The sequence below is a fragment of the Solanum stenotomum genome, chromosome 4, assembly GCF_019186545.1.
Source record: "Solanum stenotomum isolate F172 chromosome 4, ASM1918654v1, whole genome shotgun sequence".
Lineage (NCBI taxonomy): Eukaryota > Viridiplantae > Streptophyta > Magnoliopsida > Solanales > Solanaceae > Solanum > Solanum stenotomum.
The window spans coordinates 5,273,361-5,295,622 of NC_064285.1; the positions used below are offsets into that span (position 1 = coordinate 5,273,361).

Consider the following 22,262-nt stretch of genomic DNA (forward strand, 5'->3'; position numbering starts at 1 on the left):
ATTATTTTCTATCAATGGATCTTAAATCAGAAATATATATATGTGAGATTATTTGCTCTAATTATAAAATAATTAAACCAACAACATATTATAATATAAAATTAACAGAAACATACTTCGTGGTTTATCATATCTTTTTTCTTATTTTTCTTTTTAATTTCATTTGTGATGAAGTTTTAGTTGTGAAATTCAGAACTTTATAATAGTGACTATTTTTCAAAAACTAGATTGAAAAGTGATTAATAAACACTATTTTTACGATAACTATTGTATATCTTTTTTTCTTTTCTTTATTTTTGTTAGCATCCAAACCCCTACAAATCCATTTGTGTTGAATCAACATGATATGTTTTCTGCCTCAAGATATTAAATTTTCTCTCACACATGATAATCTACACTCAATTTTTACAACAAAGATATATAAACCTTACAAAATAACTATTTTCAAAACTTTTGTAATTGAAGAATATTTTTTTTCGTAAAATTTTAAACTCACAGGTGAAATTTGAATATATTGTAAGTGAGTTTTAATTGTGAAATTAAGAACTTCAAGATAGTGACTATTTTTCAGAAACAAGATCGAAAAACGATCAATAAATCACCATTTTTTGAATAACGACTAATGGATATCTCTTTTTTTTTTTCTCTCTTTTTTCTTTTTATTAGTGTCCAAGCCCCGTCAAGTTCATTTGTGTTGAATCGAAATAATATTTTTTCTGCCTCAAGGTATTATATATTCTCTTTCACACACATATGATAATCTACACTTAACTTTTATAACAAGGGTACAATATACACAATACCATTTTAAGACTTTTGTAATTGAGAAATATTCATTATCATGAAATTTCAAATTCAAAAATGAGATTTCAATATATTGTGATGGATTTTCAGTTGTCAAGACTCGACAAATAGTGATTACTTTTCATAAACAAGTTTGAAAAGTGTTAAAAATGCTATTTTTATGAAAAACTAATGCATATCTTTTATCTTTTCTTTCTTTTTATCAGTATCCAAGTCACATCAAATCTTATGTTGAATCAACAAGCTATGTTTTCTACCTCAAGGTATTAAGTATTCTCTCACATATATATATATATAAATTTGAGACGTGTTAAAAATGCTATTTTTATGAATAACTATTGCATATCTTTTTTTTTTTATTTTTTTATCAGTATCCAAGCCCCATTAAATCCATTTGTGGTGAATCAACGAGCTATGTTTTCTACCTCAAGGTATTAAGTATTCTCTCACATATATATATAATAATCTATGCTCAACTTCTATAGTAAGAATAAAACTTATAAAATATATCCACTTTCAGAATTCTTGTAATTAAAAAATGTTTACTGTTATAAAGTTTTAAACTCATATATGAAACTTGAATGTATCGTGATGAAGTTTCAGTTGTGAAATTCAAAACAGTGACTACTTTTCAGAAATAAATTTGAAAAATGATTAATACACACTATTTTTTTTTATAAAATAACTAATGCATATCTTTTTATTTTCTTATTAGCATCCGAGCCCCATCGGAATTTGTGTTGAATCAACACAATATGTTTTCTGCCTCAAGGTATTAAATATTCTCTCACACATACATATGATACTCTACAATCAACTTCTCTTGTAATTGAGAAATATTCATCGTCATGAAGTTTTAAAATTCACAAGTGGAACTTTCATTTATTATAATGGAGTTTCATTTGTGTAATACAAAACTTCACGATAGTGATTAATTTTCAGAAATAAGATAAAAAGGTGATAAATAAACGTTATTTTTTCACGGATAACTAATACATATCTTCTTTTTTTATAAAGGCCTGTGTTTAATCCTGCTCCTCAACTCTCATTTACTATGAGCCATAATTTACCCCCAACGGTATGTTTCTTTATAAATCATATCATTCTTTTGTTTACAATCTCCTTTTTGACCAAATAGATTTTAATTTTTAGGAATATAAATTATATAAAATTACAATTAAATATCTCTATTACCTTTTAATTAGTAATAATAACTCAACATATTTATGTATATATGCTACTTTTATTGTTTCTTTATTAACAGGTGTACAATATCAATACTAATAGGCCTGCTATTCCTTCAATAAGAAATCCAAGAGGTCGTGGTTCAAGGGTAAATGTTATTATTTCTTCTTCTTTACTCTTTAATGTTATTTTTTCTATATTAATTGACATATTTTTATATTTGAAAAGAATCAATTCTAAATTTTTGAGTAATCCTTAATCAAAGTTTATATAACACAAATATTATTTTGTAGTAAAACATGTTCACAAATTCGCAATTTTTTATTTTTATAAATTTTACGTTGAATCAAATTATTTATATATGTTAAATAAATGCAGGCAAGGTACCCGCGAGGAAGAATGCCAGGATTAATGCGTGGATCCTTTTCACGTTCAGTATGTCTACTCTCTAATTTATTTATTTCGATTCAAAAATTAATTTATACAAGTAATTTCCTTCTAAAAATAATTATCTTAATATGAAAAATATTTTGTTTAGGTAATTGTTCAAAAATATATTGCAATAACATATTTTTGTTATTTTATGAAATGAATGCAGGAGACAAATCGTCAATATTCAAATGCTCCACTAAGTATTGACACAACAGGAAATCCACAGAGAATGTAATTATATTCCGTCTCAATTTATATTTTATTATTTTTTTATTAGTCTATCTCAAAAATTGAGGGAGTGCGATACGCAGGTGCTTCGATTATATTTATTTTTAATTCATTAAAATAAAAAAAATGGTGTTACAGGCCAATTCGTAACATTACATTTGAGAATGTTCAACCAGTGGATCCTACCCCACACCTTACAGACTTGAATCTGAATTTTGGTAAGCAATTTTTATTCATAATTTTACTTTGATATATACGTGCACACGTATATATCGTTATATTTTTGGGAGTCGATAAATTAATATTTTTTTCATTTATATTTCTTAGGGTATAAAAGAGACAACAAGTGAGGAAAAGACTGATCTGGCTAGAAATTTGAAGATTCTTGTTGAAAAAATTCAGAACAAATGTTAGCTTATGATGGAATTTGTTTACTTTAAGTTTTGTTAAACTTTTTAATTCCTTTGTGGGAAGTGAAGGGATTGAGTAGACATATGACGCTTTTGGGATGGCTGTTTAGTAAATGGTCATTTTTTTATTTTTCTTGCATTTTTTGAATTTTTTGAATTCTGATTAAGTGATTTCTTTGAACAAGGTGAAATTTTTATGAGAAACGTATGTTTGAATACTAATCATTTAAACTTTTTTAAATTATAGTCTAATGTTGTTGGTAAAATCAAGTAGCAGGTGAGTAAATACTAGATCCAAGTCTAACATTGTATGACCTGCTTCAACTAAATCCTTTTCAAGGAATCGTAAGCCTTTTGGAGATCAATTGTGATTCATACGTCTTGAATATATAGACTTCCTCTTAGCTTGTATTATAAAATATGTCTGATCTTCACATATAAGATTTGACATCACCTTTTGTTACCTGTTTGCTAGGCTCTTAGCAATAAGCTATGTTGTTTAGATTTTTAAAAATTATTCTTATATCCATATTGAATTTTTTAAAATGCATTGATTTGAAATATTTGACACATATTTTCGAATCCGAGCACGGGATAGACAATAAGTTTATATAATACATAACTACAGGCAATGACTCTGCAATTGATAGTTTTTTCCCCTTTTTTTGTGAATATTTTACTACCTATTTGGGCTGAATAAATTTTGAACTTGCTTTCGTTTAGGAGCTTGTTTTAATTTCCTGCTTTTAACTGGGAATTTATTTTCCTAATTTTTAATAACTTGTTTTTCACGGAAAAATTATTTTTGCAAAATCTTTTCACCAATCAAAATGAGAAAATTTGAAAATATTCTCTGTTTAATATTTTTTTTAATCTATATCAACACTTGGGAAATTTAGATCATGACATTGGTAATAAAACAATCAATTTAGAATTTAGAGTCAATAAATTCATAATGAATGTGATTTTATAATTAATTTTGTGTGTGTTTCTTACCCTCGATAATTAAATAAGATCATATATTCTTAAATATATCGGGTTTTTTTGTTATTATATTTTGTATCAAATTTGAACCTTTATATTCCCGTAGAAAATGCTTCTCCTTTTAATGGGTCTTAAAGCTACACAAATCCAAATTAGTTGGAACCAAAGCTAAGCAAGTAGATATTGCGTGAGAAATCAAAAATAAAATGAAAGGATACAATTTTCATAATTTTTTTTAACATTATATTTAGAAAGTGTCTATAGCAGCTCTATCATGTATCTTACTTTTCTTATTGATTTATCTTTTAAATAATTAATTTGTAATATTATTTAATTACGAAAAATGATACAACGGATTATCGCAAGTGCAACCTTTGACCCTTTCATTGACAACCTCTCAATTGTTCGACTACTCACGATGCCTACTGCGTTGCTTGTTCAATCTCTAAGTCAAGCATTCACGCATCAAACTATCCCTATGTCGTATTCTTTAACATGATACATTATAATATAGTTGTCATTGGAATATCGTTATAAACTTTAACGACATTATTACTTCTAACAAACACAATTTTCGATAATTAAATTATTATCACTAATAAATTGCGCTAAAAATCATTTTTGGTGTAGTACAATAATCCGAACAGAGGATTAAGGACAGGAAAGTGTCAGAAGTTTTCTATGTTTGGGGTCAAATTGCTAAATCTAAAACTGAAGGGACATGATTGTAACTTTCCATGTTTCTATGCATTTGTCTTGTAGTGATTTTACTGCAAGTAAGAAGTGTCCTTTTCCAGATCATTAGATTTTGCCAGTTAGATTCAGGTTATAATAATCCTAACCCTTCTATTTCAAGATTCTTTCTATATCAATCAAAGTACATCTAGGTATTGATTATTCCATTTTTTTTGGTTTTATTGTAACAAATTGTGATCTGGCTTCTTGTTATTTTGGTCAGTTTTAATCAAAATTAAAAAAATATCATTTTTTATTTTGAAACTTTCAAGACTCACAATATGGAGAAATTGTGATGTGGGTTCTTGTTATTTTGGTCAGTTTGAATCAAATTTAGCTTTTTTAGTTTGAAAAGTTTGAATCTTTATGGTTTATTTGGATCTAATCGTAAAGGGTCATGGTGATTTTAAGTGTTTTGTTCATTTTCTTGTTTTTTTAGGTATTTTGATCTGGCTTGTTTTTGATATTCTGTTCTGTTTTCTTGATTCAGTGAGGAAATTTTGAAGTGGGAATTTGTTTGTGTTTAGTGGTTGATGAAAAATTGATAATTGGATGGCTGTACAAGAGCTGGTTGAGATCAAATTTAGGCTTGCTGATGGAAGTGATATTGGGCCAAATAAGTATGCATCTAGCACTACAGTGGCATCTCTCAAAGATAAGTTGATTGCACAGTGGCCAAAAGGTTGTGGAATTTACTCACTTGTATACTTAATTATGTGTATTTACATATGTGTTTTTATGGAGTTTGCTTCTTCTGTTGCATATTCAATCACTACTTTGTTTCTTCATTATTCTGTGATTTGTGGTATGATTGGTGATTGAATGTCGTTTGGTAGCTGGTTAGAGTTACATAGGTATTAGTAATATTACAGAGATTTTTACTTATGTAGGATTTAGTACCAGCAATTTGTTTCTTCATCATTGACTACTAATTTTTCGTAATTAAATAATATTATAAATTAATATTTTAAAAGATAAATCAATAAGAAAAGTAAGATACATGATAGAGTTGCTATAGACACTTTCTAAATATAATGTTCAAAAAATATTATGAAAATTGTATCCTTTCATTTTATTTTTGATTTCTCACGCAATATCTACGTGCTTAGCTTTGGTTCCAACTAATTTGAATTTGTGTAGCTTTAAGACCCATTAAAAGGAGAATGATGTTGGTTTAGCACATGAGGTCTCAGGTTCAATTTCCAGCAAAGACAAAAACACTAGGTGATTTCTTCCGTTTGTTCTACTCTTGGTGGATAGAGTTACCTGATACCTGTTGCTGGTGGGATGTGGCAAGTATTCTGTGTTCTACTCTACTCTTGGTGGATAGAGTTACCTGATACATGTTGTTGGTGGGAGGTAGTAGGTATCCCATGGAATTAGTTGAGGTTATCAAAAAAAAAGAAGAAGAGGATGCATAAGTGGTAAGGGGCCATTGACTTCTTTTTTTGTGACAATAGCTGCGATATTGAATAAGGAACAAAGTTTGTTTACCCTTTTGCCACCATGTTGAAATGAAGCTTGGGGAGCTGAAAGTTCTCTGGACGAACAATGCACCACATCGGTTCTGCTCCATCTTGATTATGCCGAAAGAGACATACCACATGGATGGTGACCTTTGTCCTGGTATGCATGTCAAGTATTTAGAGCAGAAGCAATTATCCATCAGCTTGTTGCAGTTTGGGCTGCTCCAGTTGGATTGCATTAGAAATTTCTTTTTGGTTGTGTGTGCAATTGCCCAGGAAACGATTCCGCACAAACGTCAAGATGACAGATCTCTTTGAGAAAAAAAAGATGAATGGACGAGGATTGAGACGGAGATTTTGGCTCCTCCTCAGTACGAAGGGTGGGTTCCAAAGCCTATTGTGCCAACAAAGTTTGTCTAGCAAACTTCTGCAACTTAGTTGTATAGTCTGTCCTTTTAACTACTAGGGGTCGTTTGGCAGAAGGTATTAGAGAAAATAATGCATGTAAGCTTTGGTATTATTTAGTCCCTTGCCCATCTTTTGGTTGGTCAGCTCATCCCTTCTTTCTTTTGGCATGCCCAGTCTTGTGAGCTCTCTGTATAACAGGAGGGGAGCATTCTGATACTTGAACGCTTGAAATAGATAAATAGAGGAGATAAAGGAAAAGATAAAAGCGGTCGATAGAAATTTTAGTGATTTACCTGGGGACTCCATGGATTTTACAATCGAAAATCCTTCATTCAAAAATATCAATAACAGTTTAAATGAAATGATTTTCCAATACATTCCTTATTTATAGATTTCACAACCTCTTTTCCGAGTCCAGTTAGCTTATGTTAGAAAATCGAACCCTGCTCTCATTAGACAGGTTGGTCGGATCAAATGTGCTTACCTTGATTTCAATGGGGTGAGGGGTCTGTCAATTAAAAGCCTATTCCTCCGTACCAAAAAAGAAAGATGGTGGTTGAGGACTAGACTTGGTTTTCACTGCAGTACCTCCTTTGAGTTGAATTCATTTATTTCTTCAGCTCCATCTCTCATTTTTCTTTTACTGTAAATTAGTTGGCTGCTGTGAATTCAGCAACTAAATTGCTTCAGCATGAGTACTTACTCTGAGTTGGATTATTGTTTTCTCCAGTTGTTGAGTATCTTTCCCAGCCTCTGCTTCTCTTGTTTACTCCCTCCGTCCCAATTTAAGTGTCTTACTTTCCTTTTTAGACTAAACCAACATCCTACATGGAAAGTTTAAGACCACGAGATTTAAAGGACTACACACATGACACATCTTTAATTTAAGACCACACTATTCAAAAATCTCCCTTTATTTCTTAAACACCGTGCCCAGTCAAACTAAGACACTTAGATTGCGACGGAGGGAGCAACTCACTGTTAAATTAGCTGACTGCAATAAATTTTGCAACTAAGTAGCTCCAACCATAGTACTTAGATTCTGAATTGTCAAGTAACTGTAATAGTAATTTATCACTAGAGATTAAAACGTCAAAAAGATTTTAACTTGGACAAATAGATTGATTAGGTTTGAAAATGAACTAGCAAATGAGTGGGATGTTATGGGATTAATATGGCTGATATGATGGACAGAGCTCACACAAACAGTGTTGGAGCAACCAAAATATAAAATACTGCCAATTAATATCGAAAAGACACTACAAAACTTCAAAACGAAGAGCGACCCTAATACTCCTTATTATTTCTGGCTTCAAAAGGGACACTTCCTTGTATGATTAAATGGAAACTTTATCTTGTCAACTTTTGACGGTATCATTTTTCTATGTTCTTTCCGTTGTTGTGAAATAACAATCCCACCCAGGAGTAGTAGTCACGATTAATAGCAAGAACAGGGGCCAGTAAGGAATTGCTTTAGTATATTCCTTGGTGGGATCATTTTTTCCTACCTCTTTCACATAGGCTCTAGAACAGGGGCCAGTAAGGAATTGCCGCTGGTCTGGATTAACATAAGGTGCCACCAATCAAAAGAGCATGTGAGATCTAAAAGCGAAGACACTCGCGGAACAAATGAGATTATCCAATTTCAATGACTAATATCTCTTCGTTTCAATTTGTTTGATTTTTAGTCCATTCAAAAAAAAATGTCTCTTTCCTTTTTTGGGAACTCTCTATTTCTACTTCCCACACGACATGTTTAAGATCACAAGATTAAATGACATTTTGGAACATTTTACATATCTTTAGTTTAAGACTACAAGATTCAAGGTCATTTTGATACATTCTACATATCTTTAGTTTGAAACCACAATATTCAAAAGTCTTCTTTACTTCTTTAACTCCGTGCCAAGTCAAAACCTGTCAAACAAATTGAAATGGAGGGAATATTATTTATGACAAAATATTAGTTCTAGAACTACGAAACGTTCTTGCGTTTCCAGATCTTCTTGTATATAATTGAGCCAATAATCTAAAATGGATGAAAATTGAGCCACATCCACATATTATTTGTTTCCTTGCTCTAAAGCCAAAGAGAACGTATGATTCCCACTACTTTAAGGAATGAAAAGGATAAGTTGAGACTAATATTTGCATTGTCGGGATTGCAAGAAGTGCATGTCATATGGTGCTGCTATTTTCTCTTCTTTTTCCCCCATGTCCAGAAAATCTCAGTGAGCTCTCTTAACGTTTTCTTTACCAAGCATACCTCAAATAACTCAGCTAACAGATGATCTTACTGTAGCAGATAAAGATAATGGTCCAAGGACGACAAATGACGTGAAGCTTATAAATGCTGGAAGGATCCTTGAAAATAGTAAAACTCTTGGTGAAACCAGACTTCCAGCCATTGAAGTTCCAGGAGGTGTCATCACTATGCATGTTGTTGTACGGCCTCCCGTTAATGATAGAAACAATGGTAAGTTGCTATATTTTGTACTTCTAGTTCTAGCTCATAGGTCATGGTTCAGTGTTATGTATACAGTGAACGCTCTAATGCATTGTGCTGTCGTCTTTTAGAGGTCTTTTAAGAGTATACATAGACTAGATAGGACAGGCATTGAGTCAGCAAAGGGATCGTTTGGTAGCTGGTTAGAATTATGCATGTATTAGTAATGTATGTATCAGTTATTCTATCTTCTACCCACAAAAGATAATACATAAATTCCCTCATATCTTATAAATGTATTAGTTATGCGAACTTGCAAGCCACACGTTGTATTAATTTTAACATGAATAACTTATTTCCTAACTAGCTACCAGACATTGTTTAACTTATATTTACCATCCTGCATGTTCCACATTTTTGCATCTGTGGAAGCTTGTAAGACATGCTTTAGACTTGTGATTTCCCCTGCTTGTGAGTTATTTACTAGCTTAGAATGTATATTATTGGTTCGCTTGATTTAGACTAGTGGGTGCCAGTCACTAGGCCTTACGAATTTGTATCGTGATAAAATTGGTATCAGAGCACTAGATTAAGTGGTTCTCGAGCCGTGGATTTGATTATTTTGTTCTTATCTTTATGAAAGCGTACTGAATAGTTTTTGTTTACACATTTGTCACAGATAAGCTGAAGGACGATTCCCTTAAAAAAGGCGGGTGTGCTTGTACAATCTTGTAATTCAGTAATGGAATTGTTCCACTTTTGTTATATTTCATGGTGCTATATAATTTTCAGTTGGAGAGTCTTTTGGATGCATTGACAAGTATCCTAAAAGTAAAACTTAGTGAAAAAAGAGAAAAAAGATGTAAAAATATGAAAAGTTTGAAGATAAAGATACAATTATGCTCCTGATTTTTTGATTCAGAATGAAGGGATACCATGTAGTCTCTTGGTATATATGCTAGAACTACAGAAAGGGAAACACTTTTTTGTGAAAGAAAAAGAAATCTCACATCATCAATATCTATCGAAAATATTGTTTGAATTGGTTGGGTGACTTTGTAGGTGAAATGACAATAATTGAGTGGCTGAGATATTTATCATTAGTTAAGTGACATTTGTGTTCAAAGCAAAGTTGAGTGACTTTTTGTGATAGAAGTTGTTAGTTGAGTAACTGTTGAGAGATGTTTATGTTACAAAATGAAATTGAGTGACTTTCTATGATGAAAGTTGTTTTAGTTGAGTGATTGTCTGAGAAATTAACTCGAAGAATTCACTGAGCAAATATACTTAAAAACATTTGCATGTAATCTAGACAAATATGACAAATACTATGAGAGGCTATGGGGGCTATGATGGTGGGGTGAAGATGCGGCGTGTCGGGGAGTGGGGAGCCAGGGAGGAAAGGACACAATTAATATGGAATGTCACTTTGGAAAATTGTTTTTCCTATTTTTACTGGGAAGTTATTTTTTTCATTTTTAAAGAATTCCGCGATAAAATTGTCTTTTATAGCATGTTACAATTGTGAGTTTGACAAGAAAATGAATTTTGTTTATTCAAAAATCAAAATTAAGGATCACTTTAACAATTACACTAATAGAAAATCATTACATAGTTATTTTTGACTATTATGTACTATCTTTATAATCACATATTACAGGTTTGTTCCTTGCACAACTAAGCAATTGTCTAGTAACACAATTAACTTTCTTCTCTAACCAAGAACAACATTTCCCAGAACTACAAGTTTTGTTATCTTCATCACCAACCAATTTCTTGTTAGTCGTTTCGATTTTCGATGTTGTCTTCATCTTCTCCTTATGAAGTTTTTGCATGACATGAATTTCAGCAACTTGTGCCATGGATGCTCTATGTTTTCAACAAAGTGAAAGTATTAGTTTTACTAATATTGATAATTGTTTGTGAAATTATTGTTTCAATTCTATTTATTTATACTACCCCTTGGCTACTTGGAAAGCAAGGGAACTGTGAGAATATGGTCATCATTTGGGTAGACTTTGGTCCATGTACTTGGAGACCAAGTATTTTCCTAAAATTGGCCATGTTTACAACTTAGGTCCTTTTTCTAAATTATTATTTGGTACGTGAAATTCACTAATGTGAATCTAGTATCATGTCGGATAAGCCCACTAAAGAAGGTGTAACTCTTACTACTAATTTTTTTCCCTTTAGAACTCGAATCCAAAGACCTTAGTAAAAAGTGAAGGAATTTCAATTATTACATCAAAAAATCGAAGTTCAGTGAAAAATTATTTTTTCATGATTGCAGAGTTCAATAATATTATTAACAAAAAAATAACACTTGGGCAATCTTTTGACGACCTTGGCGGCGAAGTAACATTTGACTAAGGATTAATTCTTTTGGTTAGGACCACTAATGATGTGTGTATTTTGAATAATATAATAGTAACACTTATGGTACAACTAGTGCACCATCAAGATAACGGAAAAATTAAAAAATATTTTCAAAAGCCCTGTTTCTACTAATTTGTTTATCTTAGTTATATGATTGATGAGGTCTAATGGTGATATGCTAATTGCATATTGTATTGTGTAAATTGGCAAAACTAGAATATAAAACTAATTAATGTTATGGAGAATTATTGTAGAGACTAGGCTGTGTTTGGTACGAAGGAAAATATTTTCTAATTTTTTCATATTTGGTTGGTTTAAATGTTTTTCATATAGACTTGAGCATTTTTCGAAACTCTCTTTCAACCTCATCACCTACTCCCATCTGGACCCGAGATCCGATCTTGACTCGGGACATGTCTTCCAAACTGAGCCAGGGTGGGGCCCGGGGTCGATATTCATGGTCTAGAGTCGAGAATCAGTGTCAGATCCCAGAGTTGAGATTAAGAAATCGGGGCCGGTTTAGGTGTCAGGTCCTTTATCACGGTCCGTAGTCGAGAACCCAAGTTGGGGTCAAGAGTCGGTTCTCGGGTCAGGATCGACAGTTGTGTCCCAAGTCCATGTCCTAAATTAGGGTTTAGTGTCGGGGCGTCGCGAGTCGGTGTTGGAATGATGAATCAGGTCCTGGATTGAGGTCAAATTTTAGGTCTTAAGTCTCGGGTTGGGGTTGAGTCAGATCTAAGATCGGGGTTGGAATTGAGAGTTGGGTCCGTAGTCAGCGTTTAGAGTCGAGTTCAGAAGTCGGAGTCGGGACCAAGAGTCGAGTTTGGGGTAGAGGTCAAGAATTGAGTCTCAAGTCGAGGTCGATGGTATGGTCTCAGATTGGAGTCGCCGAGTCAGGTTAATTGGGTGTCGGTAATGAGAGTAGGTTCCCAGGTCGAGGTCGAGGTCGGGGTCAGGGTCGCGACAGGGTGGNTCACGGTCCGTAGTCGAGAACCCAAGTTGGGGTCAAGAGTCGGTTCTCGGGTCAGGATCGACAGTTGTGTCCCAAGTCCATGTCCTAAATTAGGGTTTAGTGTCGGGGCGTCGCGAGTTGGTGTTGGAATTATGAATCGGGTCCTGGATTGAGGTCAAATTTTAGGTCTTAAGTCTCGGGTTGGGGTTGAGTCAAATCTAAGATTGGGGTCGGAATTGAGAGTTGGGTCCCTAGTCAGGGTTAAGAGTCGAGTTCAAAAGTCGGAGTCAGGACCAAGAGTCGAGTTTGGGGTTGAGGTCAAGAATTGAGTCTCAAGTCTCAAGTCGAGGTCGATGGTATGGTCTCGGATTGGAGTCGCCGAGTCAGATTAATTGGGTGTCGGTAATGAGAGTAGGTTCCCAGGTCGAGGTCGGGGTTAGGGTCGCGACGGGGTGGGGAGTCGGGTCTAGATGTGCCCTCTCAAAATTGAAGTGCGTACTTGTTAACTCATAAGGTCAAGTTTGAATGTAATATTTATATTTTATGCCTAACTCGAAGTAAGACAAATATATAAAAGGAAAGTACAATTGTGAGTTTGACAAGAAAATGAATTTTGTTTATTCAGAAATCAAAATTATATAGTCATTTTTGACTATTATGTACTATCTTTATAAATATCACAAATTACAGGTTTGCTCCTTGCACTACTAAGCAATTGTCTAGTAACACAACTTTCTTCCCTAACCAAGAATAACATTTTCCAGAACTACAAGTCTTGTTATCCTCCTCACCAACCAATTTCTTGTTAGTCGTTTCGATTTTCGATGTCGTTTTCATCTTCTCCTTATGAAGTTTTTGCATGACATGAATTTCAGCAACTTGTGCCATGGATGCTCTATGTTTTCAACAAATTGAAGTATTTACTAATATTGATAGTTGTTACATTATTGTTTCTTCTATTTATTTATTTATACTAAAACTAATAATAATATCCCTGGCCTGCTTGGGTAGCAAGGAAACTGTGAGAATATTGTCATCATTTGGTTAGACTATGGTCCATTACTTGGTGACCAAGTATTTTCCTAAATTTGACCATGTCTACAAACTTAGGTTTTTTCATTTTTTTTTAAAGTTTAACCATTTAGTATTCGAAATTACTGATCCAACTAATCCAGCATCGTGTCAATCGCATAGGCTAAGGAAGATGAAACTCTTCTTAATTACCAGAGAAATTAACATTTTTGAACTTTTTTTTATTTTCAAAATTCAAATACAAAATAATGAAGAAATTTCAATCAGTGCACCACACACCAACTTGTTGGTCTTCTTTTTCTTATAACAAAAACCCGATTTCAGCATAAACATAAATTTTCACGTTGTAGAGTACTTTTATAATATTAACAAGAAAATAAGAACACTTAGACAGACTTCTTCACAACCTCGGAGTCGAAGTAATATTTCGTTTGTCTCAATTTATATGACACTTTTTTTTTCTTTTTAGTTCATTCTAAAAAGAATGTCACATTTTTATAATTAAAAACAATTTAACTTCATTATTCTCCTTTTATCCTTAATGAAATGTTGTACAGTCACACAATTAATGGTCAAAGAGCATTTTAGAATTTTGATTACAAAATTAAACATTGTGCCAAGATAAACAGTATCACGTAAATTGAGACGGAGAAAATATTTGAAAAGTTAGCTTATTTTAATTTGTTAGAACTACTAAATAGTGATGTTTCCTTGTTGTCAACATACACGATAAAGAAACGTTTCTTTGGATATAAATGGTGTTTCCTGGCAAGCAAAGATAGTAGGAAAAAAAAGACAATAGCACCATCAATTACTTGCTTATTATATTAAAAATATCAATTTACTTTTATTTATCCTCTAAACAAATCAAGAATATAGAGTTTATCAGATAATTCCTATCTATCTTCATTATTAATTATAATTATTTTTCAAAATACTAGATTTATAATATTTAAAAGATAGTATAGTAAATTTATTATTTTATTAATTATTTTTAAAGAGATAAAAAAATCAAATATAAATAAGTAAAAATAAATAGAGAGAATACCAATTATCATGTAGGCATTTAAATGAAATGGGACATAATTATCATTTTATTTTAAAATATTACAAATCTCGAAAAGGCGGCTCCTTCGTAACTTCAACATATAATAAATTAAAATATAATGATAATGCAATAAAATATTTATAATTACTTGAGATTTGAAATATTTTTTATACCTTCAAACTACAACATCAAAAAAACAATTAAAAAATAATTAAAGCTTTGGTCTCTGGTAGTAGTAGGAATATAGTTGATTTGTCTAGATCAAATCTCACATGTATGAATGTTATTTGATTTAAATTTTTTTTTAAAAAATCTGATTTCTTTTATCATAATTATTATCAGTTTTTGTGAGCCTTAAGGGTGGTCTTATTGGTAATAATACTTAAATATGTCATCACAAAGTTTATATTCAGCCTTGTTTGTAGTTTCTATTTGATCAAAATACATCACCATATATTAAACTTATTTTGATCAATCTTGAGGAGGATTCGCTATTAAAAAAGCTGAATTTAACGATAATAAATTTTGTAGTTAAACAATAAAATTTATCGTTATTCTTATTTAGTGACAAATTTTTATTAGCTATAAAAGAAATAACGATGAAACTCATAGCTAACTCTCATTTTTTTAGAAGCAATTATTTACTATAAAATAAAATTTGATTGCAATTTAAGAGACATTATTTTTTCTTTAATTATTTTCTTATAAATAAAAATAAATAAATACATGGAGTAGTAAGGGCGGAATCTAATTCGTCAAATATTCACATTATATATAGATACATTTGTTCTTACATAAATATCACTGAATAACAATTCTACATCCGCTACTGACAAAAACGACTACCTTTCAACGTCGATAGCAACAATATAGCCAACTCTTCCTCAAATGCATTGTTCCTACTTCTTTCATCTTCAACTTTCATTTGTTTCTCAAACACATTTTCAGATATTACAACATTTCTACAAAGTGGACATGTTGATTGCCCTTTCCCATGCATTAGCCATTTCTCCAAACAACTTTCATGGAACATATGATTACAATTGTTAAGCTTTCTCCCTTTATCTCCATATTTGAATTTTGATAAACAAATCGCGCATTCAAGTGATTCTTCATCTCTATTTAAACATCTAATTCTTCTATAAACAAATTTGGAGCTCTTCTCATCTATATTATCCTTGTACCTATTTCTCTCTACTTGTCTTTGTCTATATGAATTCAAAAAAGCAAAAGTTGCTAACATGATGAATTTTAATAAATTAGGTAACCGTGAATAAAAGAAAGTGGTGATAAGTTCATTGAAATAAAGGTAGAGTTTAGTGAAAGCCTTCATATTTTTTTTTGTATAAGATAATGTTTTTAGTGGAATTAAAGAAGAGCTGCTTTTTTATAGGTACAAAAGGCATGTTGTTTGAAAGATTTCTATGGAGTATTTTTTTAATGTTGTACTAATTTGACTTGTTACATATATAGCTTTCTTTGTTGATCATGTGTTCTTTATTTATTTTGTAAAACACATTTAATACATATATGGTATTTTTTTATATGATTAATCAATATCTAGAACTAATTTATCTGATTAATTTAAATTCATGTCATGTAGGGTCCTGTAAAAGAGAAGTAAAAAAAGATTGCTTCGCAAATTCATGACCTTTGATTAATAATGAATCGAGCAATTTTATTTCTATTTCATCACATCTCTCGAATAGTATATGGAGAATATTTCACTTGTCTATCTTTTAATGATGGAAAGTAATTTAGGCAACCAATTAGTCAAGGAGCCAAAGTATAGTCAAAGGAAGAATATTGAGGTTAGTGAAGAAAGTCATGTTTTTTTTTTGGCCGATATATATAAATATAATTAATTGTTATCAGTCCTATTTGGCTGACAGTGTGCCTGGTTGACTTTGTTTATTGTTAAAAAAATTAAGAATTTATGTCATTTGGCCGTTTTAAATCACCATTAAGAGTTTACGGGTGGTCGATAAAAGAAATTGAGAATTATGAGTTTCAGGTTTAAATTTTACTAAAAATAAAAGTACTTGTTGTTTGTTACTTGTAAGAAGTAGCATGTATTGAGTGGAGTCACTCGAGGTGTGGATACAGTTAATTTTCTATAGTTCGAAACTGCTTGAATTTGAGAATTAATTTTATGCTTAAAAGACATGTATTGTGGCTTGACTATTTAGAATTTGGTTGAAAATTACTAATTGCAAGACGAGTAATGTTTTCTTGTTTTGGATTGCATATTCGTTGTATCATTTTACTTGAAAATTCAATATTGTGTAAAAGTTAAAAAGATAGACAAAATACAGCAACAAAGACAAACACACAAGAAGAATGATACCAGGGTTGCATCTAGTTTTCTGTATATAACTACTGTCCACATCTTTTGTGCTCACAATTTGTACAAATAACACAACAATTAATACAACAAATTAAATATGCGCTCTTTGTACTAGTATTCGCATTTCGCGCTATGTAAAGTCCGTTGTAAAAATATCTCTCTTCACACATTTCAACCAATCTTCACACAAATCCAACAAAAATATCCCTAAAATTGTAGCATCATACGTTTCTTTGAGGAATCATTCAATACTAAAAAAAAAAACTTTATAGACAACCACCTCTTCTTCTCTCAATCTCTTACATTGATCTTGGAGTGCAAAAAGTCACAAGTTGAGTTTGGCATTCCAAACTATATACAAGATCGTCGTTGAGAAGAGGCTATTATATTTGTGATACTCCTATCCAAAAAGCCCTAATGGCCGAGAAATCTAAGGAGGTTCATAAGTAACATTGTTGTCCTTTACCTCTTTGACTCTTAAGGGATGAAAAACCGCATTTGTCGATATTAGTGAGCCCTTTAATAGCTAGATCAGAGAAGGAGTTGAATATTTGAATTCCATTACTTCCATGGCTTAGGGAGGCTAACTTATCACTAATTTTGTTAGTTTCCTGTAGCAATGAATGATTGTAAATTCATTCTCTTCAACTAGTTTCTAAATGTCTTCTATGAATCTTGAAATCATCCATGGGGAATTCCATACTTTGTTTATGCAATTTGTAAGGAGTAGATCAGTTTCTCCCCAAATTCTTCTAGAGTCATGAGTTGAGCACCATTTCAGCCCATACATCATTGCAATTTGCAGCTGCTACAACATAGCTGCTTGTCCCTGGTCCTAACAGTATAGAATATGCAAAAATGATATTTCCAGTAGTCTCTTCTAGTTCCTACTCCTCCACATATCCCGTTTACACAACTTCCATCACTATTGTGTAGGGGCGGAGCTAGGTGGGGTTCATGGGTTCGGACGAACCTAGTAGCTTTTTCGTAAATGGTAAACCCTACATTTTACTAGAAAATTAAGTAATAATTTGTGAACCCTAACAAAATTAATTGACAACTCAATATTAAGGAACAGAAAAGAGTTTCAATGTATTAAAGTGAGGTCTGATCCACTTCACAATGATGACCTCCTTTTGCTGTATGTTGTAGTCACAAGCCTGACATACTATTGTCCAATTATCTCCAAACCTCGCTCTTCTGAATTTCTTATTTTAAACCTGCAAAATATTAAATAAGATGTTAGAGACTAATTTGTAAACGGAAGGTTTTTCAGCCTTGTATTTGTTGCTGCATCTAGTAGGCCAAATTTCCCAACAAATGGGAGTCAGAATGATCTTGATAATAAGGGTGCATAAAGGATTCTTGGTTCTGTGATTCCACCAATTTAGTATAGTGAATCTCAAATTGATATTGTTGGTGCTTATGCCTAGAGGTCCTGCAAAATATATGGGAGTCTTTTTTTTCTTCGCGATATTGTAATACCAAGACCAGTAAGAGAGAATGGACTTCATCCATTCCAACAAAACTCATGCCCCCCTAACCAGTCGTACTCTGATCAGGCTTTGAAAAACTTCGAGATCACTAAGTTTCTCGGGAATCGAGGGGTCAAGAGCCTAATCAGGTCCCCTCACCATACATTTCGGTTATTAACATTAGTAAATTAGATGAAAGTGCGGAAAGAGAGGAATTCGAACCCTCGGTAAACAAAATCCTACATAGCAATTCAAATGCTACGCCTTAAACCACTCGCCCATCACAACTCTATCAAAATAGAGTGAAGGCAAGCAAGAACGAAATAAGCGCTTATTGTAAAGTAGAACCCAACGTGGCCTTCATTGATCATGTATTTAGGTATTTATAGAAGAGTTTATACATAGACAATTACATAAATAACCCTTAGTAGATACATTAACTAACACCTAAATACCATACTTATCACTCCCCCTCAAGAACCAGGTAGAAGGTTCAACTTGCCACATAAATCACAAAAATGACCCTTCAAGAGAGGCTTGGTAAGAATATCCGCAAGCTGATCATGAGAAGAAATATATTGAACCCGAAGTTCCTTTTTCTATACAAGATTTCGAATAAAGTACGTGACAATCGATCTTCATATGTTTGGTGCGAGAGTGAAACACCGAATTAGCAGTAAGATAGGTTGCACTTAAATTATCACACCACAATAAAGGCAAGGAACCAGAAGAAAGATCAATTTCTTTAAAAAATAGACGAATCCATAGAAGTTCACTGGTGGCAGCAGCAAGAGAGTGATATTCGGCCTCAGTAGTAGAGCGTGAGACAGATACGATTTGCGAGAACACCAAGAAACAAGCGAACCTAAGAAAATTGCAAAGCCAGTAGTAGACTTCCTATCATCTATACTTCCTCCCCGATCGACATCACAATATCCTTGTAATTGCTGAGAATTCTGTTTTGAAAAGAGAATACCATGAGAAGAAGTGGATTTTAGATATCGCAAGATACGCTTAACTACTGCCCAATGTTTCTCCGTCGGACTATGCATGAATTGACAAACTTTATTCACCAAGAAGGAAATATTAGGTCTAGTGAAAGTGAGATATTGTAAGCCACCAACAATACTTCGATAAAGACTTTCATCAAGGAATTGAGTGTTGTCACCGTTGTGCAGTTTATTGCTCGGGCACATTGGAGTAGAAATATCATTGCAAGTTAACATGATACTACGTTCTAAGAGATCATGTATATATTTAGATTGATATAACAACAACCCATCAGATCGCCATGTAGCTTCAATACCCAAAAAGTAATTAAGCTTGCCCAAGTTCCGCAAAGAGAATCACATTTCTAACTGTTGAAGCAATGAAGAAACAAGATGCATAGACGTGCCCAAGACTATAATTCATCAACATAGATCAAACAAAATAGTTTTTCAGTGCCCACACTTCTAAAAAAGAGTGAAGAACCTGTTTTAGAACCTTGGAAACAAAGCTCACACAAGGCATCCGTAAACATTTATTTCATACTCGATGAGCCTGTTTAAGACCATAAATAGACTTCTCTAGCTTGCATATGTAATTAGGGTGATTAGGATTAACAAAACTTGGTGGTTGAACCATGTATATGTTGGCTTTTAAAGGGTGTGAATGGAAAATGAAGAGTTGCGACTTTTACGAAGAGTTGCGACTTTTATGAAGAGTTGTGACTTTTATCAAAAGTTGCGACTTTTATGAAAATTTGTGACTTTTATGAAAGGTGGTGACCTTTCCGAAAGATTGTGACTTTTCAAAGGTTTGTGACCTTTCCGGTAAGGCACAATAAGAACCTTTTCACACTACCCTCTATTTTCTATAATTTGAGGGATTTCCTCTCATTTTAAAAGAACCAATTTTCTGGACTTCTTCTTCTACTACTAAATCTAGTATTCTAAGTGTACTTTATTGTCGTTGAGTGTCTCGCTGACACTAGTTTTTTGGGTATCAATACACTGGTGATTGAGATCATTCTATCCTGGGAGGACATATTCCAAATCAAACCACAGATACTAGAGGGGAATAATTTCTTTAAGGGGACACTGTGCATTCAGTGGGCTTGATCTTTTTTTTTGTTTTTCCAGATTCTGGTATGTGGTACAGATTTTAGATTTGTGAATTAATTTATGTTCTCATGTTCTTCACTGGGTCATTAAACTTTGGTAACTTCGCGTTTCTGCAAAGTTTGTTGGAATCAGTAAGATTCTTTAAACACGGATTGACAACAATTCTTCTTTAAGAAAAAATATTTCGTATATTTTTTCTAATCTGTTTCTGATTCTAGTTTCTCTACTAGTTTTAATTTTCTAGTTGTGAAAATGTTCTTAAACTTTATTGTGTCTTACCAAGTTCTTCAAAGTTTTGTTCTAAGTATCTTAGGAATACAAGATGAAAAACAACCTAAAGGAAATTATTATACTGTTGGTATTTCTTGTATTCTACTAATTGAGAGAAACAGATCATGGAAGTAGAAGATTAATGCATTACTTCTCCAGAATTCGCTGCTTTGTTTAGCAAGGTCGAAGTGAGAATGTACAGAAAAAAATTTGGTGTTATTCCGGTTAAAGATAACACCAGGTAACCTTCTTATTATTTATCTAAGTAGGAAAATAGTTTCTAAGAATTAACAATTTTGATTTTTTATCATGTGTATCTTTGGAAAAAGATCTGCAAACCATTTGTTGTTGAATGAATTTTTCTTGGCAAATAGTGTTGCCTTTAAAATTCTTTAGTTAGCAAAATGAGAGATGCACATTTTTGTTTGATAAAATAGCATGTCAAAATGTTATAGTTGGAAGACTATTTGAAAAGAAAAACATTTCTATGTGAAAAAGAATATGTTTAATTCTGTTTGGAGACTAAAAAAAAAAAACTTTTGTAGTTTTGTACTCCATGTGAAATTTGATTGTGTCTGATTTTTGTTGGCTAAAAACTTTTGTAGTTTACTACTCTGGATAAATCAGACTATGCAATTGGTTTGAAATATATGAAAACTTCACATAATAAGTCAATGTTGTACTTTTGACTTTCTATAAACTTCACTGTTATATAGAAACAAATTGTACAACTTTTTTTTGTCTTTATTGTTAGTATTCTAAATACTAAGTGGTATGTCTATTTGTGATAGATGGAAAAATACCAGTGACTTAGAGTTTGTGATTTTGTGTCTCTATGGAATGAACTTTGACACTATGTAAAGATTGTCAAAGAGAGTTGAAGCAATATAATTCTTTTGTAGAATAATATTTCCAAAAGAGGTTTCATAGTGCCAATGACATTTTGATAGTCTGGGAAAATATGTGGAAAAACTATTTTCAAATACTTGAAAAATATTTTTGAGATCACATTTAAAATGTGGGGGGGTTCTTTGCTTATGATAAAAATAAAATTAGACTTGGTGTTTAATTTAATTTTGGAGCAAAAGATATGGAATTCAATGATACTTTTGTATTATGTTAGACCCCCAAAATTCTTGGACTATATTTGGTATTGTGGTTGTTGAGTTTCTCTATTACTAGTATATGGTGTGACTAGTATGAAACTACCAAATTCTATATATACTTGTTCAAAATAATTGTGTTCTTTTATGAAAAAATTTCACTTAAAATGTTGTGATTTTTCATGAAAAGATATGACTACTATAATAAAAGTATTTGCATAGACATGAATATTGGTGAATAGTCATTTGTTATGTTCTGTAAAAGAAACATTTGGACTATGTTGCCTTTATTGGACCCGATGAAACTTTGTTCATGGGTAGTTCTATAACAATCAAATTGAAAGTTATGGAAAGTTCCTTCTGAAAAGGACATTTGACAAGGTGATGACTCTAAACAATGTTTGTATCACACAAAATTGTAAGAAATAGGAACAACATATTAGTGAGAAAAAAAAA

At 32.1% G+C, this 22,262-nt stretch overlaps 2 protein-coding genes across 5 annotated transcripts in view; one reads left to right on the plus strand and one right to left on the minus strand.

Annotated features, from left to right (window-relative positions):
* Positions 1–22,262, minus strand: part of LOC125863391 (sulfate transporter 1.2-like) — a 529,831-nt gene that overhangs the window by 42,295 nt on the left and 465,274 nt on the right. The window lies entirely within an intron of this gene.
* Positions 4,837–9,904, plus strand: LOC125863415 (membrane-anchored ubiquitin-fold protein 6-like). Of its 4 annotated transcripts, none has more exons than XM_049543611.1 (4): positions 4,837–4,930; positions 5,306–5,460; positions 8,958–9,128; positions 9,778–9,904. In XM_049543611.1, exons 2-4 carry the CDS (start codon positions 5,331–5,333, stop codon positions 9,831–9,833), a joined length of 357 nt encoding a protein of 118 aa, XP_049399568.1. In that variant the 5' UTR covers positions 4,837–4,930; positions 5,306–5,330; the 3' UTR covers positions 9,834–9,904. The 4 variants fall into 4 exon arrangements, with proteins under 4 accessions (XP_049399568.1, XP_049399569.1, XP_049399570.1 ...); XM_049543612.1 differs by having other exon boundaries at positions 4,843–4,868; XM_049543613.1 differs by having other exon boundaries at positions 4,848–4,930; positions 5,269–5,460.

Coding starts and splice junctions, on each gene's coding strand:
- LOC125863415 (XM_049543611.1), top strand. CDS start 5,331: ATGGCTGTACAAGAGCTGGTTGAGATCAAATTTAGGCTTGCTGATGGA. Junction 5,461..8,957: donor GATTGCACAGTGGCCAAAAG/GTTGTGGAATTT, acceptor TTACTGTAGCAG/ATAAAGATAATGGTCCAAGG. Junction 9,129..9,777: donor CGTTAATGATAGAAACAATG/GTAAGTTGCTAT, acceptor CATTTGTCACAG/ATAAGCTGAAGGACGATTCC.